We start from the raw sequence: 16987 nt of genomic DNA, 5'->3' as shown, positions 1-16987 counted from the left end.
GCTGTCCTCAACTGCTTTCCCAGGCCACAGGCAGGGAGCTGGATGGGAAGCGAGGCAGCTGGGACATGAACCAGCGCCCATATGGGATCCTGGCATGTGAAAGGGAGGATTAGCCAGTTGAGCCATTGTGCCAGCCCTGCCCCCTTTTGCTCAGCTTGGTTCTGTCCTGGTCACATGCCATGACTTTTTGGGACTGTCCACTTGTTTTTCATCATTTGTGTGTGTGTGTGTGTTGGCAGAACAAGGGCTCCCAAGGATGTCCCTGTTGGGATGTTCAGAACCCACAAAGACCTTGCAGGGCAAGAGGCACTTGGTCAGGATGAGTAAGTCCTGAGTCTTGAGCTGGGAGCTGATCACGCATTCCAGGAGTGGTGTGGGAATGGTGTGTGTGAGGACGGGGGTGGTGTCTCCAGCATCGCAGATGTCAGAGAGAGGAGAAAGATGGGTCAACTGGGGTGGCCACAGCTGGCCTTGAGCCCAGGAAGGGGCCCTGAGGCAAGGAATGCTGGGTCTGGCACAAAGCAGGGGAAGCAGTGGAATGCGGCCCTGCCCCCCCACTGCCATGGTGGGGGAACAGCTTCCCGTCTCCAGAGCTCTTACGCCTGAGTGATGGAGAGAAAGAGACCTTCCATCAGTTGGCACACCTGCCTAATGGGGCACCCTGGTGGAAGCCAGGAACCTGGAACCACACCCGGGTTTCTCATGTGTGTGGCAATCTAGACGCCACCAGCAGGACTAAGGATCAGAAGCGGAGCAGCCAGGACTTAACGTGTGCTTGTCTGAAAGGTGCTCATTGCAGACTTAACCCTGCTGCATATGGTTACTGGTCACACAGCAGCAAGAGGAAACTTCCAGTCACTGCCACCTCAGCGCCCGGACCACACCCAGGTCTGTCACAGCAAGCAGCTGAGGAGCTAGCCAATCAGCGTCTGTGGATATGGTCACCTGACACAGGATGGCCCATCGGAGTTGACCTCCTGGGGGCCGGGCGGGGACTGGATGTACAGTCCAGACCTGGCTCTGGCTAATGGAGGCCGGAGGAGGCTGGCGGAAAGGCGCCTGGGGCGTCGGCTCCGGGAATCCCAGGCCATCACAGGGGCTCCCCTCCCACTCCCCGGAACGCCCTGGCCCGCCCGGGGGCGCCTTGTCTGTTTTACAAGCGCTGCACTGTGCTGTTTGGAGCCGCCCACCGGGCTCCCAAATGTCATGGCTCAAAGGCCTGGGTGCCCGACCCCTCCCTCCCCTCAGACGCACGGCCAAGGTTGGGCAGATTTATTGCAAGTCACGGGAGTCACATCAGGAAAGTTCCAGACATCTGTGCGTTGGCGTCCATCTCTCCTTGGTCCAAGATGGAGCACTCAGTCCCCCATGGGCAGCCACAGGGCCTTGGTCCGGGCCGCCCGCAGCCCCAGCTCTGGGCCTGCTCCCTGGGCCTCCTGCTCCCAGGCACGCGGGCTGCCCCTGTTCACCCACACGGGCTTGAGGTTTCCTGCGGAGGCCCACTCCACAAACCGGGAGCCCTGTGATGGGAGACAGTGGGATTAGAGCTGGGTGTGGGGTTTGAGGCGTTGCTAAGCAGCTGCTTCCTTAGGAACAAGTGCTAAGTGCCTCAGAGAGCCCCGAAGGTCACGTGACTGGGAGCAGGCCAGGGCCAGAGAGGCTGACCTGTGGCCAGGGAGTTTCCGACAGTCACCACCCACGTGCAAGGGAATGGGACCCCACGTTCAAAGGAATGTTACCAGAGGGAGGTTGGGGAGGAGCAGTGATGAACCACTGGAATAGGGTACTAGGCACTGGGCAGGACGCTCCTTGTCATGAAGGGGCCCCAGGGCAGGGCCTCAGAACAGGAGCGCACTGTCACCTGAGCTTCCCACACTGACGAGGGACAGAGGGTACCTGGGCAGATCCGAAATACCACAGGGCCTGCACGTCCTGGTGCAGGGCCAGGCAGCGGGTCAGGTGGTCCTGGTCTCCTGTCACCACGTTCACCAGGCCCGCAGGGAGCAGGGTGGCCATCTCCTGGAGGAGGGGAGAGGGCAGGGGTGAGGAGTGGCCGGAAGGTTCCTGGAAGGCATGGGGCAGGAGGTGCCCGTGTTGGGACTGGGCTGGCATGGATTCTCAGGGAGGGTTGCAGTGTGCCTCCCTGCAGGTCCTGGGGGCACGGCTCGGGCTGCTGCATGCAGGGCTGGACAGGTGGAAAGGCGGTATACCTGGCAGAGCTCCAGGGCCAACAGGGGACAGGCCATGCTGGGCACCAAGACCACAGCATTGCCGTGTGCCAGGGCTGGGGCCAGCAGGGACACGAAGGCAAGCAGGGGCCACTCGTCCGGGCACACGACAGCCAGCACGCCGAGGGGCTCCCGCAGCCGTAGCACTGGGCCTCTGAGTGCAGGTACCTGCAAGGACAGGCGGGGAGGCAGGGCGATGGGGAGAGGAGGACCTGATGGCTTTCCTGTGAGGGAACCATCTTTAGCCCCTGTTTGATATTCTGAAGAACAAATGCAATGGCCCGAGCTGGTGACTAATTAGAATGCGTGTTCCACCCAACAAGTAAAAACTGCTTACTTCTAAGTGACAGAAACCAGCTTTGCGAAGGGCTAAGCAGTCTGCTCCCGCCCAGTGAACATGGCCAGGAAACGGGACTTTCTGGGACAGACTTAAGGGATGCCCATCTTGAAGGGCACAGACTCTGGGATGTGAGGGCCTCGGCCCGTAGGGAGACGCTGGAGTCTTACCCACTTTGCCTCTTTCTGATCACAGCCCGAAAGGCCCTAGAGCTGCTTGCTGGGCGCAATCTCCTCTCACGCTTCATGACCAAGGCGCGCCGTCAGCAAGCTTCTTCAGGTGCTACAGTCGCCCCATGGCCCGTGACCAGCTGGGGCTCCCGCGGTGCCCTGCCTGCCCAGCCTCACTCTGGTACTCCTGGCCGACCTCGGGCGGCCCTCGCTGAGGAGGGCGGTGGTTCTTGAGGTCTCAGCCAGCCAGCCTCCTCCTCTACGGCTGGCTCATTCAACTTCCTCTCTCCTTCATCCTCAAACTCCATCCTCATTACTCTGACAAGGGTCAGACTTTTCAGGAACATTTCCGTGTCTTTCTCACCTCCTGTCCCTCCCCCACTCTACTCTCCAGAACAACCACAATAATAATAACAATAACCAATAGGGAATGATTGAGAGCGTGGAACTTGAAGGCTTAGCTGGCCTGGCTTCAGGCCCCAGCTGCGTGTTCTGAGACAAGCAGCTCCGCCTCTCTGGGCTTCTGTTGCCTTGCTGAAGTGTCTACTCCACAGCTCGTTAGAAGGAAATGAGTCAGTGGTGTTCCACCAAAGCTTTGCTGCCGTGATTGACATTCGGTAGCTTGCACGCATCTTAAAGGAAACTTGGTCAGCATGGCAGGGTAACGAAGCTCACTCCCATTTCTCTCCTGACTGCTTCCCGGCTCTCCCCCGCTCGGCCTCTCCGCGCTCAGGCTGCTCTGCTCTCACGGAGACGATACTCACGCGCCTCTTGGTGACATTTCAGTCAGGGATGACCATATCCGTGGCAGGGCGCCCCTGGTGTGACAGTGCCCAGGGACAGTGCCAAGGCATCCCGTGAGGCCTCGTCATGCACTGTGTGGCTGCAGCTTGTATTTCTGAGAATGTCACACATGCGGGGACAGCTCCGGCATTCTGTTTTTCATCCGACTTCCCTTCCTCAGTGTCATTCCTTTGGGGTACCCCTGGGGGGGCTTATTCACCCCCTTTGGGTGCTGAGGCTTCCCTTGGGTAAGGTGCAGCATTTCACCCGTGAACCTACTGAGAAATGTCAGGGCTGCTTCCGACTTGGGGCGCTTACGGCTGAATCACTGCAGACACTGTTGTCACGCGTGCTGGTGCCGAGTCCGTGGATAGTTGCTGCCCTGCCTCTTGCGTGTGCATTTGAGTGAGGTAAATATTTCGGAGCTGAGGGTATGTTTTGTTTTTCCAGAAACAGCCAAATTGATTGCCAAGGCAGTCGCTACCTTGCCACCCACTTCCTCTGACCCTCACCCACACTCTCACCCTGCCGCCACCCACAGGGGAGACCTAGATGGAATTCCTGGTTCCTGGCTGCAGCTGGACCCAGTGCTGGCCACTGAAGGGGGTCTGGGGAGTGAACCAGTGAAGGGAGCTCTTTCTGGCTCTCTAACTCTACTCTCAGGTGTGGGGCAGGATGTACACAGGTTTAGGCAACAGTGATGCCACTGTGGACCAGGGCCTGTAGTATTGGGGGATTCTGTGGAGGATCTGGGACCAATGCCCCGGCTCAGTGAACTAAGTGAGTCTAAGTGGCAGGCCACAGGCCCATGACACAGATGGGCAAACTGAGGTGCGGAGAGATCCTTAGAGAGCTACAGCCCCTTGCTGGCGGTGCAGACGGAACTGGAGTGGGCAGGTTTCCAGGCCCGATTCACTCCCACGTCTGCTCTGACTCCTGCCCCGACCACCTGCCCACACTTCCCCCTCACCTGCATGGTGTCACCTTGAACCTGGGCCCGGGCCCCCCAAGTCCGCAGTCGCTGCACGCTCAGCTCCACCTCGGCTTTGGCGGCCTTGGGCTCCACTCCCTGCCTCTCCAGCCTTGTGGTCAGGCTGGGTCCCCGGCGCTCCACGGCGGCTGCCAGGGACCATAACAGGGTTGCCCGGGCCCCTGGCGACCGGCCCGCCCAGCTGTGGGCACAATGTGCATTGGTGGGTAGATGGCTGGCGGGGGCAACACCCCAGCCCTGGCCCTCTCCCCGACTTCTGCTCCTGTCTTCCACCTTAGAGGCCAGGCCCTACAACCCACCAACCACTAGGAGACGACCCTCCCTGCCACCCCGGCCCCTTTCCTGTGTGGACCCCTTACCCAGGGGCAGCCTGGTGTGCAGCTTCCACAGCACTGCGGATGTCCTTGGCTCCGCCCTCAGCCACATAACCGTGGAGCTTGCCCTGCGAATCCCGGATGGCCCTGGAGCTCCGTGACCCCGGAGCCTGGAAACGGCCCCCAACGAAGAGCCCATAGGGGGGTGCAGGGCTGAAGAAGGGTGAGGTGTGAGGAGGTTCAGGGGCCTGGGTCTGCACCGATCCCATGCCCTCCCTCCTCGCACTGTATAACTTGCTCCTTGGCCATGAACCTCTGCAGGAGGCCATGCTGCCTGTTCCCAGTCTGTGATGACCCAGGCCTCTGTTGAACAGCAGCCCCAGACTCAGCAGGCCTGGGCGGGAAGTGTGTGAGGTCATCAGATTCAGAACATCGGCTGGGCAGCACTGGGGCTTCCTTGCTGGCCGTGTGCCCACAGAGAATGACCACACAACTTCCCTGCCCCTTGCAAGCCCCAGCTCCCCCAGACCGCCTGGGGACCACTCACCTGGGCCCCATTTCCGGCCCAGCTGGTAGGGTTGGGGGCACGGCAAGACCGAAGGTATCATAGTCTGAGTTCTCAGATAGCGCAGGCAGCCGGGCCGGGGTCCCCAAGGGCCGCAGGTACTCATACAGACCCTGTGACAGGGGCGGGGACCAGGGGATGGGCGGTGAGGGGACGTGAGGCAGGATCGGGGCGTCCAGGGCACATCAGGATGGCACTCACGTCCAGGCCCCCGTGCCTAGAAGACCCACTCTCCTTGCAGCCGCCTGTTGGCACCCCAGGGTCCCTGAGGCCGTGGCTGTTGATCCAGACGGTGCCCAGGTGGAGCCTAGAGGGGACACAGGAGAAGGGAGAGACAGGCTGCTGAGCCAGAGAGGGGACCGAGCCACAGAGGGCAGAATGGGTGCTTGGGACTTGCACACAGGCTGCCCATCCTTCCCAGGCCCCAGGCTGTGCCCACTGACCCGTGGCCCAGCTCCAGCGCCTGCCCCAGCCTCTCGCTCCACACACTGCCGCTGCCACCTCGTGGTGTCGCATTTGCCAGGGCCAGTGCCTCCTTGGCTGTGCGGAAAGGGGAGGCCACGACCAGAGGCCAGGGAACCTGGGAGTCGTGACAGGGACCTCAGGCAACCTGGCTGGCCCCTCATCCCTTAGGGTCTACAGTGGTCAAAGGTACCCAGATCTCGGCCACCTGAAGGGGCGGGGCAGTCCCTGTATGGGGAAGTGGTGCTTCCCAGGACTGGATGGAGGTGGGCAGGAGGCACGCGGACTCCGGGACCTTCAGGGGCTCACCTCGGCCTGGGTACATGGGGCAGCTGGAGGAAGGCCCCAAACCAACGTCGGGGGATAGAATGGGCTGTCTGAGGGCACATCGCCAGCCTGGAACACCTGGACAGCCACAGAGGCAGATGGAGAAGTTGGCTCCCACCCCACTCCTGCCGCCCTCAGACTGGGTGTCCAGGCCCCTCCTGCTCCTTCAGACCCACCCAGGAGACATGCTCCAGGCGCCTCCCAGCCCGGTGCTTCAGCTCACCTGTGCGCCCTGGCTCTGGGCCTCACCCACATAGTGCTGGGCGAGCTCCCGCGCGGCAGCTCCCCGGGCCCCCATGTCCACAGCACTGTCCAGACCGCGGCCACCCCGCAGCCGCCCCATCCGTGTCTGGAGCCGCTTCAGAGCTTCATTCCATATGGACTCCTGGATGAGGAATCTGAGACCGCCCTGTCAGGAGTGAGCAGGTGTCAGGGAGGGTGAACTGAGGGCCTCAGAGAGTGAAGGCGGTCAGGATGCGGCTATGCCAGTCCCGGAGGCTGGTGCTGTGATGGCCCAGGAACGGGTAGGGACGATGCCTGTGCAGGCAGTGCTGCGAAGGTGTGAAGCCAGCACCCGGCGAACTGGAGATTACAGTGAGCAGGGATGGAGGCCCCGAGCACGTACTCGGTGACGGGGAGGGGCCACAGCCCCGCGAGTCTCACCTGGCTGCGGTCGGACCAGGCCGCGTCCACAACACCCTCCACGGCCGAGTCCACGTCCCCCGAGTCCAGCAGCAGCAGCAGTGACTCCGTGCCCAGCGCCAGGCCCAGCTCAACCCCCTGGCCCGCCAGCGTCCGCCGAAGGGCGCGTCCTTCCTGAGGGACTCATGGGGTCAGCAGAAGCCCAGACCTCCTGGCCATCCTACCACCCATGGCCCACCCGGCCTGTGGCCCTGGAGGTACCTCCACAGCACCGCAGAAGGCCACCTTCTGGACTCCAGGCTGTGCGGCCAGCACAGGCCCCAGGCAGGCAGGGCCGCTGAGCACGTTGAGGATGCCTGGGAAGGAGCCCACCTCCCCGGCCATCTGGGCCAGGAGCAGGGCGGTTGGGCAGGCAGGGGGCACAAGGACCACCACAGTGCAGCCTGGGGAAGGGGGTAGCTCAAACACTCTGGAGGCCAGCTCAGCCCTCCTCCCTCACACCCAGGGGTCCAGCCCTCCTCCCTCACACCCAGGGGTCCAGCCCAGCCCCTCCTCCCTCACACCAGGGGTCCGCCCTGACTCACCCACAGCCAGGGCGGGGCAAATCCTCCACATCATCTCGAGGAAGGAGAATGTAGGTGGCAGGATGAGGCCGACGACTCCTGTAAGAAAAGGAATGAGAGGACTGGGGCCAGCACTGCTGGATTACCCAAGGAGAAGGCCGAGGCCTGGACTCCAACTCACCCATGGGTTCCCAGCCTGCCAGCGCCTCCTCCTGGGTGTATGCCTGGACTGCATGGTACTGGAGCAGCTGCTGGGCCAGTGGGACATCCCCGTCTCGAACCTCTCGAACTGCCCGGCCAGTTACCAGGGATTCCAGTGTCCACAGCAGCCGCTCATGCTTCTGCAGCATCTTGGCCATTCTGGAGAAAGCAAGGTAGATGGCCATTTCCTAGGGCCCTTGTACCTGGACTGCATCCCCTATGAGACCCTACCATTTACTGACAACAGGAAAAAAATGAACCAAAGGCTCATGGGAAATGTAGTTCAAGCTGAGCGTCACCTGGTCAGGTGCTGGGCCCTCTTGGCTCCAGGAATGCTGCTCCAACTTTCAAGCGAGCTGCTGGCTGCGTCCACGGCCGCAGACACATCCTCAGCTTGTGCCTGCAGGCAACTGGCCAAGTTCTCTCCTGGGTGGGTGTGGAAAACCGGGGGACACGGACAGTGGCCGGGGAGAACGTCAAACCGAGATGTGGGAGCCCAGGAGTGGCCCAGCCTGGTCCGCAGCTGCCATGGTGGTCTTGGACATACCACCGGTCATTTATCCGACTGCATCCCACGGGCAAGGATGGGACATAGATTTCCCAGGTCTCCACAGGGCGGGGAACCGTGTCAGCAGGAGGACCCTGAACTCACCTCCCGCCCGGGGGCTGTCTGTTACCTGTGACTGGATCCTGGCAGGGCACGGCACTCCTGTGCTCCGGTTTTAACCACTTCCCATTCACGTAGTGGCCCAAGCGCCGCTCCTGGGAGTCCAGCCAGGCCTGGGGGAGGCGGAGAGCGAGTGGAAAAGTGTGTGGAGACTGCCTAGCCGGAGTCCTTGGGCAGGGGACACTGCTTTCCCTTGCCCCATCAGCCACTTTTTTCTTTTTAAAAAAGGATTTATTTATTGTTATTGCAAAGTCAGATATACAGAGAGAAGAGACAGAGAAGCATCTTCTGTCTGATGATTCACTCCCCAAGTGACCACAACGGCTGCAGCTGCACCAATCCAAAGCCAGGAGCCAGGAGCCTCTCCCAGGTCTCCCACGCGGGTGCAGGGTCCCAAGGCTTTGGGCCGTCCTCGACTGCTTTCCCAGGCCACAAGCAGGGAGCTGTATGAAAAGCAGGGTGCCTGGGATTAGAACCAGCACCCCTGTGGGATCTTGGCACATTCAAGGCAAGGACTTTAGCTGCTAGGCTATTGCGCCGGGCTCTCTCTTCTTTCCTTCCTCTTGTTTTTCTCCTGTCCCCCCAACCCCCGCCATAAAATACACACCAGCTAAAATGTACCAGTTTGACCATGTAAGTAATTCATTCGGCGGTCCTTGGGACATGCACAACGCCACACAGCCATCAGTTCTAGAACAGGTTCCTCAGCCTCAGAGGGGAGTCTAGTCCCCGTTAGTCACTGCCCCTTTCCCTCATTGCTGTTGCTGACAACCACGTCTACTCTGCCCCGAGGGACTCGCGTGCCGTGTGTTCTCCTGTAAATAAAATCCGACTCTCACTCGCTTGGGACGAGCCGTGTTCACCTTGTGTTATGCTTAGAAGCTGCATGCTGTGCCCCGTGCCAGCACTCACTTCCTCTGTGTGGAGGGATGACGCCCTGCGTGGTCCGTCCACGCGCCCCCTCACGGAACCTGGGGTCGCTTCTGCGTCCTGGTCACAGAGGGCAGTACTGTGCAGTCGCCCTTCCAGAACTTTCCGAGGGACAGACCGTGGAAGTGGGTGTGCTGTGTCAGGCTGCGGTTGGTTTGCCTCCCCCCCGCTTGCCCACACCATTGCATGTCCCCACCACTTCTCCTGAGCGCTGTCCCTTTGATGTAAATTGTTTCAGAGACAAAAGACACAGATCCTACCACTGATTCGCTCCCCAGATAACGGGAGCAAACTCAGTTCAGGTCTCCCCTGGGGGGTGAGTGCCTGGGAGTCACCCCCCTCAGCCACTCCAGGGTGAGCATGAGCAGGAAGCCGGAACATGGAGCAGAGCGGACATCACGAGCCAAAACACACCTGCTGGCCCAACGCCCGCCCTTTTTTGCTGCTTTTCTCGCGTCATCCCTCTCCTGTCGGCCAGGCTCCTCTTCCAGCCATGCTGTTCCCTGTCGCTGACTGACTCAGAGTCACCTCCCATTTTGACCTTCTCCAGGCTCCCTCATCGCAGCACCCCTGAAAAGCCATGCTCCCCGGAAAAGCCATGCTCCCCGGCTCTCCCTCCTACCCTGCCCCACATAACGTGTCCTCTCTCTCTTGGAAGTAAAAAATGGTTCCCCCCTCCCTGCCCCAGCTGCTAACGCGGATGGCCGCTGCCGACCGGGGAAGGGGGACTTTTCAGAACAGTGATCTAAGCGAGCCAGAGCTGGCGATACTGAGGCATGACCGTTATGTAACAGAGATATCTGTTGCAAATAAGAACTCAACTGCTCATGGGAAAGTGACAAGACAGCTGGGATTTGTTAAATTATCCTGGGGGTGGGGGAAGACAAGAGGACAACAAATATTGGACAAAATGTTGATCTGAAGTTGAACGATGGGTAAGTGGAGGCTCTTCACCAATACTGCTCACTGTGTGGGAAACGGAAGCACACCACCCCCGGCCCCGCAAAGGAATGTGCACGGGGCCCCGGCCGGAGCCGGCCGACGGAGCCGCAGGCCTGTGCAGCCTGGCCTCTCCGCAGCTGCAGTTGGTTCCAGATGATTTTTGTCAGGAAATTCAAGCCAGGGGTTGCCAAATTTTGGATTTTTCTTTCTTTTTTTTTTTTTTAAGAGAGGTTGAAATCCCGGATGTTTACAAAGAATTAATTGCTTAGTAATTCACATTAAAAAAAAGTTCAGGCCAAAGCCAACAGGTGGGTGAGTCTGGTCTGAGACTGTTGCTAACGGAGGAAAGACACTGTGGGTCGGAATCTGGAGGGGAGAGCGAGCAAGAGGCAGCGAGAGCTCAGCTTCATGAAAGGTGGCCTGTGGGCAAGACCTTGACAATCACAGGTCATGTGTGGCACAAAGACTAGGACGTGGAAGGCATCCCGCAGGAGGGGAAGCCCTAACCCACAGGGGCCGTTTCCCGCCGTCACCTCTGCCACCCCAGGGGTGGGGACACCGTGCTTCCCCCCAGGGCCTCGTGTTCCAGTCTGTTCCACCTCTCTATCTCTCTGGTCACACCCTCTGTGGGTGACACCCAGGAAGCCAAGGGACTGAGTGGCTCAAGGTACGGCAGGCCGCAGAGCCCACACTGGGACCTGACCAGCTCCTCAATAAACTCCTCCCTTCTTCTATAACCAGGTGTCAGCAGGTTTTGGGGGGAGTCCTATCACAAATCCCCCCAGCGGGCCTAGGCTGAGCCACAGCACTGTTGGGGCTGCGGGGCACACAGCACAGATTTTGGGGTCTGGAGGAATCAGGGAGCCCCAGAGCTACAGGGTGTTCTGAGCAGCTGTGCAAATCCAGGTAGGAGGGTGGGTGCTTGAGTTTTAGGGCAGCCCCCAGAGAATTCTGCTACATGAGGGGGCCCTGAGGCAATGAGGGGAGACACCACGGCTAGCTGGGAATCTGGGGCAAGAGAACCCCACAGTAATCTCGGGATCAGGCTGGACGGGCTGGGAAGTGATCCCAAGGGCTCAGGGTAGGGAATGTCCCCCTGGGCGCAGAGCTGGGCACTGACCCAGAGGGATATTAACCCAGAGCTGGCGGCTGGTCCAGGTGGGTGCTGACCCACATGGACGCTAACCCGACCCACATGGACACTAATACAACGATCCACATGGACGCTAATTTGGGAATGGGCACTGCTGACCCGGGTGGACGCTGACCACGTGGAAAGTAACCCGGGATGGGCACTAACCTGGGTGGCCACTGACCCATGTGGATGCTAACCCGGTGACAGGCGCTACATGGTGATCCACGTGTAAGCTAACTGCTGCTGACCCAGGAAGACGCTGACCTGGGCGCTGCTGGCCCACGTGGAAGTTGACCCGGGGATGGGCGCTACACAATGACCCACGTGGAAGCTAACCGCTGCTGACCGGGGTGCATGCTGGCCCACGTGGACGCTAACCCGGAGATGGGCGCTGCTGACCAGGGTAGATGCTGGCCCACGCGGACACTGAACCGGAGTGGACTCTGCTGACCTCGCGCAGGCGCGGCCGGAGGCCAGGGGGGCGGAGCCGCAGGGCAGGCGCGGTGGCTGACGGGACTCGGGGCTCAAACAGCAGAATCCCGCGGGCCGGGGGAGGGGGGAGTGCGCGCGCCAGCCAGGCCCTCACCAGTGCGCATGCGTGGCTCTCCGGCGCCGGTCCGTACTCCATCGTGGTGAAGATCTCCCAGGCGCGGGACTCCACGCGGGTCGCGGCCATCGCCCGCGCAGACCGCTCGGCGGAGGACGGCGGCTCGAGGTCGAAGGGCAGCGAGCGAGGGGCGGGGCCCCGGTCGGGGAGGGGCGGGGCTCCTGTGCGGCCCCGCCTATAACCCGACCTGGGGGGCGGGGACGTGTCATGTGGAGCATGCGCACTCGGCCAAGCGGGCAGCTGGAGGCGCAGATGCCGGCGTCCTGCCCGTGGGTTTAGGAGGGTGACCGAGCTGCTGTGTCTTCTGCCACCTCATTAATCCGGGTATATTTACTAATAAGGACGAAGTGATACTTCAAAGAGCACAGGGATGCCTTCGGGATTAAGGTGGCGGAGGTGTGGCTGCCTCGAGCGTGGCTGTCATGAATGCATGAAGTGTAGCAGTTTGAGGGTTAGCTTTGATTGGTTGGGGGGAAAGGCGTGTCCTAAGTGTTGGGAGTTGATTGGTTGGAGCCGGCTGAGGCGCCAGCGGTGAGAGAAGCCGGAAGTACGGGCTACTCTGCGTCCTTGGTTACACTGTGGGCGGAAGCGCGCTTCCGCGTGCACAGGGGCCTGGGGAACCGAGAGGGCGGCTATCCTGCCGATGTCGGTGTCCGGCGGCCTTGACCACGGCGGCTGGCCGGGCAGGGGAGCTGGCTTGAGGGCTCCACCAGCGGGCTCCAGAGTTCGGGTCCCGGGGAGAGTTCTCGTCGCCGAGCTCGCTGAGGAGGCGCCTTGGGTCTGTTCTCTAGGGCCATGAGGGACTCGAAGCTGCTGGCGCCGGAGCTCAGCGAGGCGGAGGCCATGGGGGCCGAGGCGGCGCGCTTCGAGGAGCTGCTGCTGCAGGTGCGGACGGCTGGCCCACGACTGCGACTGCAGATCCCAGCATGCAGCAGGGCGCCACGGGGCTCGTGGGAGTTGTAGTCGTTCTGGCTCAAAGTTTGTTTTCTTGCCATGGAAGAAGTGGAAGTACAGTTGGGAAGCGGGGGAGGTTCCTTGGGGCTTCAAGCAGACCACCCCACCAAGGCTGCAGGATGTTTTCTGTCACAGGCCTCTAAGGAGCTCCAGCAAGCCCAGACTCCCAGGGCAGAATCTACACAGATCCAGCCTCAGCCGGGTGAGAGAGACAGGCACCTGTGGGTGGGGGGAATAGAGAATCAGAGACAGAGAGCAGGAGCTGTGGCCCTCACACGGAGGTCACTGAGGGATCCTGACACCGGGCTGTTGCTTGGGGGCAGTGACTGAGTCCCAGGGGTTTGGGGGTGCAGAGGCGAGAACAGCAGGAGAGGCAGAGTGAGAGACAGAGAGACGATGGAGACGGGACAGTGGATGGGATGGACGCGGGAGACCTGGGCAGGACACACTGGCCCCGTTCCCCCTCGCCCAGGCTTCTGCATCAAGACCCACTCGGCCGAGGGGAAGGTCTTCATCAACATCTGTCACTCCCCGTCCATCCCCGCCCCGGTGGACATGACGGAGGACGAGCTGCTGCAGATCCTGGAGGAGGACCAGGCTGGGTTCCGCATCCCCATGAGCCTGGGGGAGCCTCATGCCGAGCTGGACGCAAGTCAGTGCCACACCAGCCCCCTTCTCCACGCCCGGGCACCTGCCTCCTCCCTGCCCTCCAGGCTTTCCTGCCACCATCTCTCTCGGGCCTCCTCTTCCCTCCCTGCCCGTTTCCGTTCCCTTGTGTCTCTGGCCCTGCCCGGTGCCCATCTGTGGCACCTGCTGCCCACAGTGGACACGTCACTCCTGCTCTCCCCGCAGAAGGCCAGGGCTGCACCGCCTACGACGTAGCTGTTAACAGCGACTTCTACCGGAGGATGCAGGTGGGCCGGGGCTCTGGGGCCGTGGGCGGACGCCCGGGGCTCTCCCCGACCCCGCAGCATCGCCGCCACGGTGCCCCTCTCACCCCAGAACAGCGATTTCTTACGGGAGCTCGTGGTCACCATCGCCAGGGAGGGCCTGGAGGACAAATACGGCTTGCAGCTGAATCCGGGTGAGGGCCGCCCGGGCAGTGGACAGGGGTGGCCGGTGGGGGCGTGTCTGACCCGGGGCCACCCGAGGGGCGGAGTCAACGTCGCCAGGAGTGGGCGTGATTGGCCTAGGGTTGGGGTGGGTGGGGCTTCCCAGAGCCCCGCTGCGCGGGGGTGTGGCCCGGGAGAGCGCGGAGTCAGCATCCTCCAGGAAATGGTGTGATTGGTCTAGGGTTGGGGTGGGTGGGGCCGCTGAGATCCCAGCTAGGCGGGGTGTGGCCGGTGTGATGACCAGGGAGGGGCGTGATTGGCCAAGGCTGGGGTGGGTGGGGCTTCTGGCTGAGCAGAGTGGAGGGAGAGGGCGGAGCCTGACCTGGGAGACTTGGCTGGGTGAGCCCTGGGGCGCCCAGGGAACCTGACCCTAGTGTCCTGCCCTCAGAATGGCGCCTGCTGAAGAACCGCACCTTCCTGGGCTCCATCTCGCAGCAGAACATCCGCTCCCAGAGGCGGCCCAAGATCCAGGAGCTGGGGGACCTGTGCACGGCAGCCTCCCCTGGAACCGAGGCTGGGTGGGCCTGCAGTGGGTTCCCCGAGCGTCCTCCCTCCCCAGGCTCCCTGGGATCTTTGCCTCTGGGTCCGTGTGCCGGGTACCCAGCACGGCTGGGCTGGTGAAGGCCTGGCAGCCGCCCTCACTCCTGGACCGTGTCCCTCCCTCCGCAGCCCCGAGAAGCCCCACCTGAACCTTTGGCTGGAAGCCCCTGACCTCCTCTTGGCCGAAATCGACCTCCCCAAGCTGGTGAGAGTGCTCAGCCTCTGGAGCAGGGCGTGAGGTCCAGGCATGCCAGTCCCTCTGCCAAGGGCCCCCTCTGTCCGAGAATGCCCCGGGACCAAAGGTGCCAGGTTGCCAAGACTCGTGGCTGCAGTGCCCTGCCTGCACCCTCAGTGGAGGAGCACCCCCCTCCCCATTTTGCTTTTATAGGAGCCAGCGTTGTGGCATAACAGGTTAAGCCACAGCCTATAGCGCTGGCATCCCGTATGGGTGTTGGTTCAAGTTCCTGCAATTGCACTTCCAATCCAGCTCGCTTCTAAGGCTCATGGGAAAGCAGTGGAGGATGGCTTCAGTCCAAAATCTTAAAAATATATTTGTTTGAAAGAGTTAGAGGACAGAGAAAGTGTTGTATCTGCTGATCCACTCCCCAGATGGCAGTGGCGCCCAGAGCTTGGCTGAGCATCCCGCCAGGGACTCCCACATGGGTGTAGGGGTTCAGAGGTTTGGGGTGTCCTCTGCTGCTTTCCCAGGCCCGTGAGCAGGAAGCTAGGTGAGAAGTGGAGCATCCAGGACACGAAGCAGCACCTGCCGGCACTGCAGGCGGTATCTTTACATGTTACACCACAGCACCAGCTGTCCCCTGGGATAGGGGGCAGTTTCCAACACCTGAGACTGTTGTGCTACCCCGTGTTAGGGGGCAGGAGGCACTCATCCCCTCTGGTCCCCAGGATGGAGCGCGGGAGCTGTCGCTGGAGATCGGGGAGAACCGCCTGGTGGTGGGGGGCCCCCAGCGGCTGTACCACCTGGATATCTGCGTGCCCTTGCGGGTCAAGGCCGAGGAGAGCCGGGCGGCCTTCCACCGCAAGAGAAAGGTGCGGGTGTGGGGAGCTGGGGTGGCGGAGGGAGCAGGGCCGAGCCGACCTCAGGGGTCGCATCCTCATCTTCCTGGCCTTCCTCCCTCCCTCTCCAGCAACTGATGGTATTCATGCCGCTCCTGTCGCTGCCTTCCTGACCTGTGGGCGTGGGAAGCGCCGTGGCCCCGGCCAAGCTGAAATAAAAGATATTTGACTGCACTTTGTTTCTGGCTAGGAGCGCTCGGGGGTGGGGGTCAGCGGAAGAGGGACGCTGAGCTGGGGTCTCCTGGAAGTCCCTGCCCTGCGTGGGCCTGGCCCTCTGTCCAGTCCCAGTCTCGGCCCTCGTGAACCCGCCCCCGGCCCCAGGATTGACCTTGGTGTTCCATGCATCGCCTGGGAGAAGGTGCAGGCCCCCACCCCACCCCAGCCTAGGCCTTGGGGCTCTGCGTGCCCTGGCCCCTTCAGGGATGCTTTATTTTCACTGCAAGGTGGATTTACAGAGGGAAGGAGACACAGGGAGAAAGATCTGAGGTTCATTCTCCAAGTGGCCACAATGGCTGGAGCTGAGCTGATCCGGAGCCAGGAGCTGCTTCTGGGTCTCCCATGTGGGTGCAGGGGCTTAAGCACTTGGGGCCGTCCTCTGCTGCATTTCCTGGCTATCAGCATAGACCTCGATAGAAAGTGGAGCAGCCAGGACTCGAACTGGGGCTCATATAGAATGTGCATGGCACAGGCTGAGGTTTAGCTTGCTATACCCCACTTCCAGCCCCAGGGCCTCTTTTCTCACTGTGCCAGGTGACACTGAACAGGGCTCTGACTGCTTTACCACTCGGTCGTCCTGCCCTCAGCGCTGGCTCGTCCATCTCTGGTGCATGCACACCGGGCAGACTGACAGAGAGATCTTCCATCTGCGGGTTCACTCCCCAAGTGGCCAGAAAGGCCAGAGCTGAGCTTATCAGAAGTCAAGAGCTTCTTCTAGGTCTCCCACGTGGGTGCAGGGACCAACCTCTGCTGCTTTCCCAGGCCACAAACAGGGAACTGGGTGGGACATGAACTGGTGCCCATATGGGATGCCAGCATTTGCAAGGGGAGGATTTAGCCCCTGAGCCATTGCAGCATGCCCAACTGCAGGCATTTTCGTGTGGGATATGTGCTGCTGTTGCCCTTCCTGGGGCCATCTTGGTGTCTCCCGCTCCTCATCCAGACAGCTCCAGGTTCCTGGACTCACACCCATCCAGCCCATTGTGTCACACCAGGGCCTCCCTGCTGCCTACCTCCTGTCTTGGCCAATCTGGCTTCCTCTGCCGGGGATGCCACTCCTTGCCTCTGGCAGAACTTGCCCTGGGAAACTTTCTAGTTTAAATGGATATACTTAAAAATGTATATATATATATTTATAAATGTCTTTATTTAGGGTCGGCATGATGGCTCAGTTGGCTAATCCTCCCCCTGTAAACTCCAGCATCCTATATGAATGCTGGTTCA

General features: G+C 61.2%; 2 protein-coding genes across 4 annotated transcripts; one reads left to right on the top strand and one right to left on the bottom strand.

Annotated features, from left to right (window-relative positions):
* Positions 1–1257: 1257 nt before the first annotated feature.
* On the bottom strand, positions 1258–11984 carry ALDH16A1 (aldehyde dehydrogenase 16 family member A1). 2 transcript variants are annotated; one of them, XM_040977953.1, is made up of 17 exons: positions 11844–11984; positions 8261–8363; positions 7883–8009; positions 7564–7742; positions 7404–7481; positions 7081–7262; positions 6841–6993; positions 6401–6586; positions 6160–6255; positions 5832–5968; positions 5590–5695; positions 5371–5501; positions 4869–5036; positions 4489–4690; positions 2211–2396; positions 1897–2019; positions 1258–1520 (listed from the first exon to the last, which is right to left on the bottom strand). In XM_040977953.1, exons 1-17 carry the CDS (start codon positions 11931–11933, stop codon positions 1359–1361), a joined length of 2409 nt encoding a protein of 802 aa, XP_040833887.1. In that variant the 5' UTR covers positions 11934–11984; the 3' UTR covers positions 1258–1358. The 2 variants fall into 2 exon arrangements, with proteins under 2 accessions (XP_040833887.1, XP_040833888.1); XM_040977954.1 differs by lacking the exon at positions 6841–6993.
* On the top strand, positions 11814–15721 carry PIH1D1 (PIH1 domain containing 1). Of its 2 annotated transcripts, none has more exons than XM_040977956.1 (10): positions 11814–11972; positions 12656–12749; positions 12954–13020; positions 13291–13470; positions 13671–13732; positions 13821–13902; positions 14319–14448; positions 14600–14675; positions 15377–15520; positions 15619–15721. In XM_040977956.1, the coding sequence occupies exons 2-10, from the start codon at positions 12660–12662 to the stop codon at positions 15658–15660; spliced, it is 873 nt and encodes a 290-aa protein (XP_040833890.1). In that variant the 5' UTR covers positions 11814–11972; positions 12656–12659; the 3' UTR covers positions 15661–15721. The 2 variants fall into 2 exon arrangements, with proteins under 2 accessions (XP_040833890.1, XP_040833891.1); XM_040977957.1 differs by lacking the exon at positions 11814–11972 and adding an exon at positions 12168–12188.
* The last annotated feature ends 1266 nt before the right edge of the window (positions 15722–16987 follow it).

The sequence above is a fragment of the Ochotona curzoniae genome, unplaced genomic scaffold, assembly GCF_017591425.1.
Source record: "Ochotona curzoniae isolate NIBS_2020 unplaced genomic scaffold, NIBS_Ocur_1.0 contig_2861, whole genome shotgun sequence".
NCBI lineage: Eukaryota > Metazoa > Chordata > Mammalia > Lagomorpha > Ochotonidae > Ochotona > Ochotona curzoniae.
This window is presented reverse-complemented; position numbering and strand designations above follow the sequence as displayed.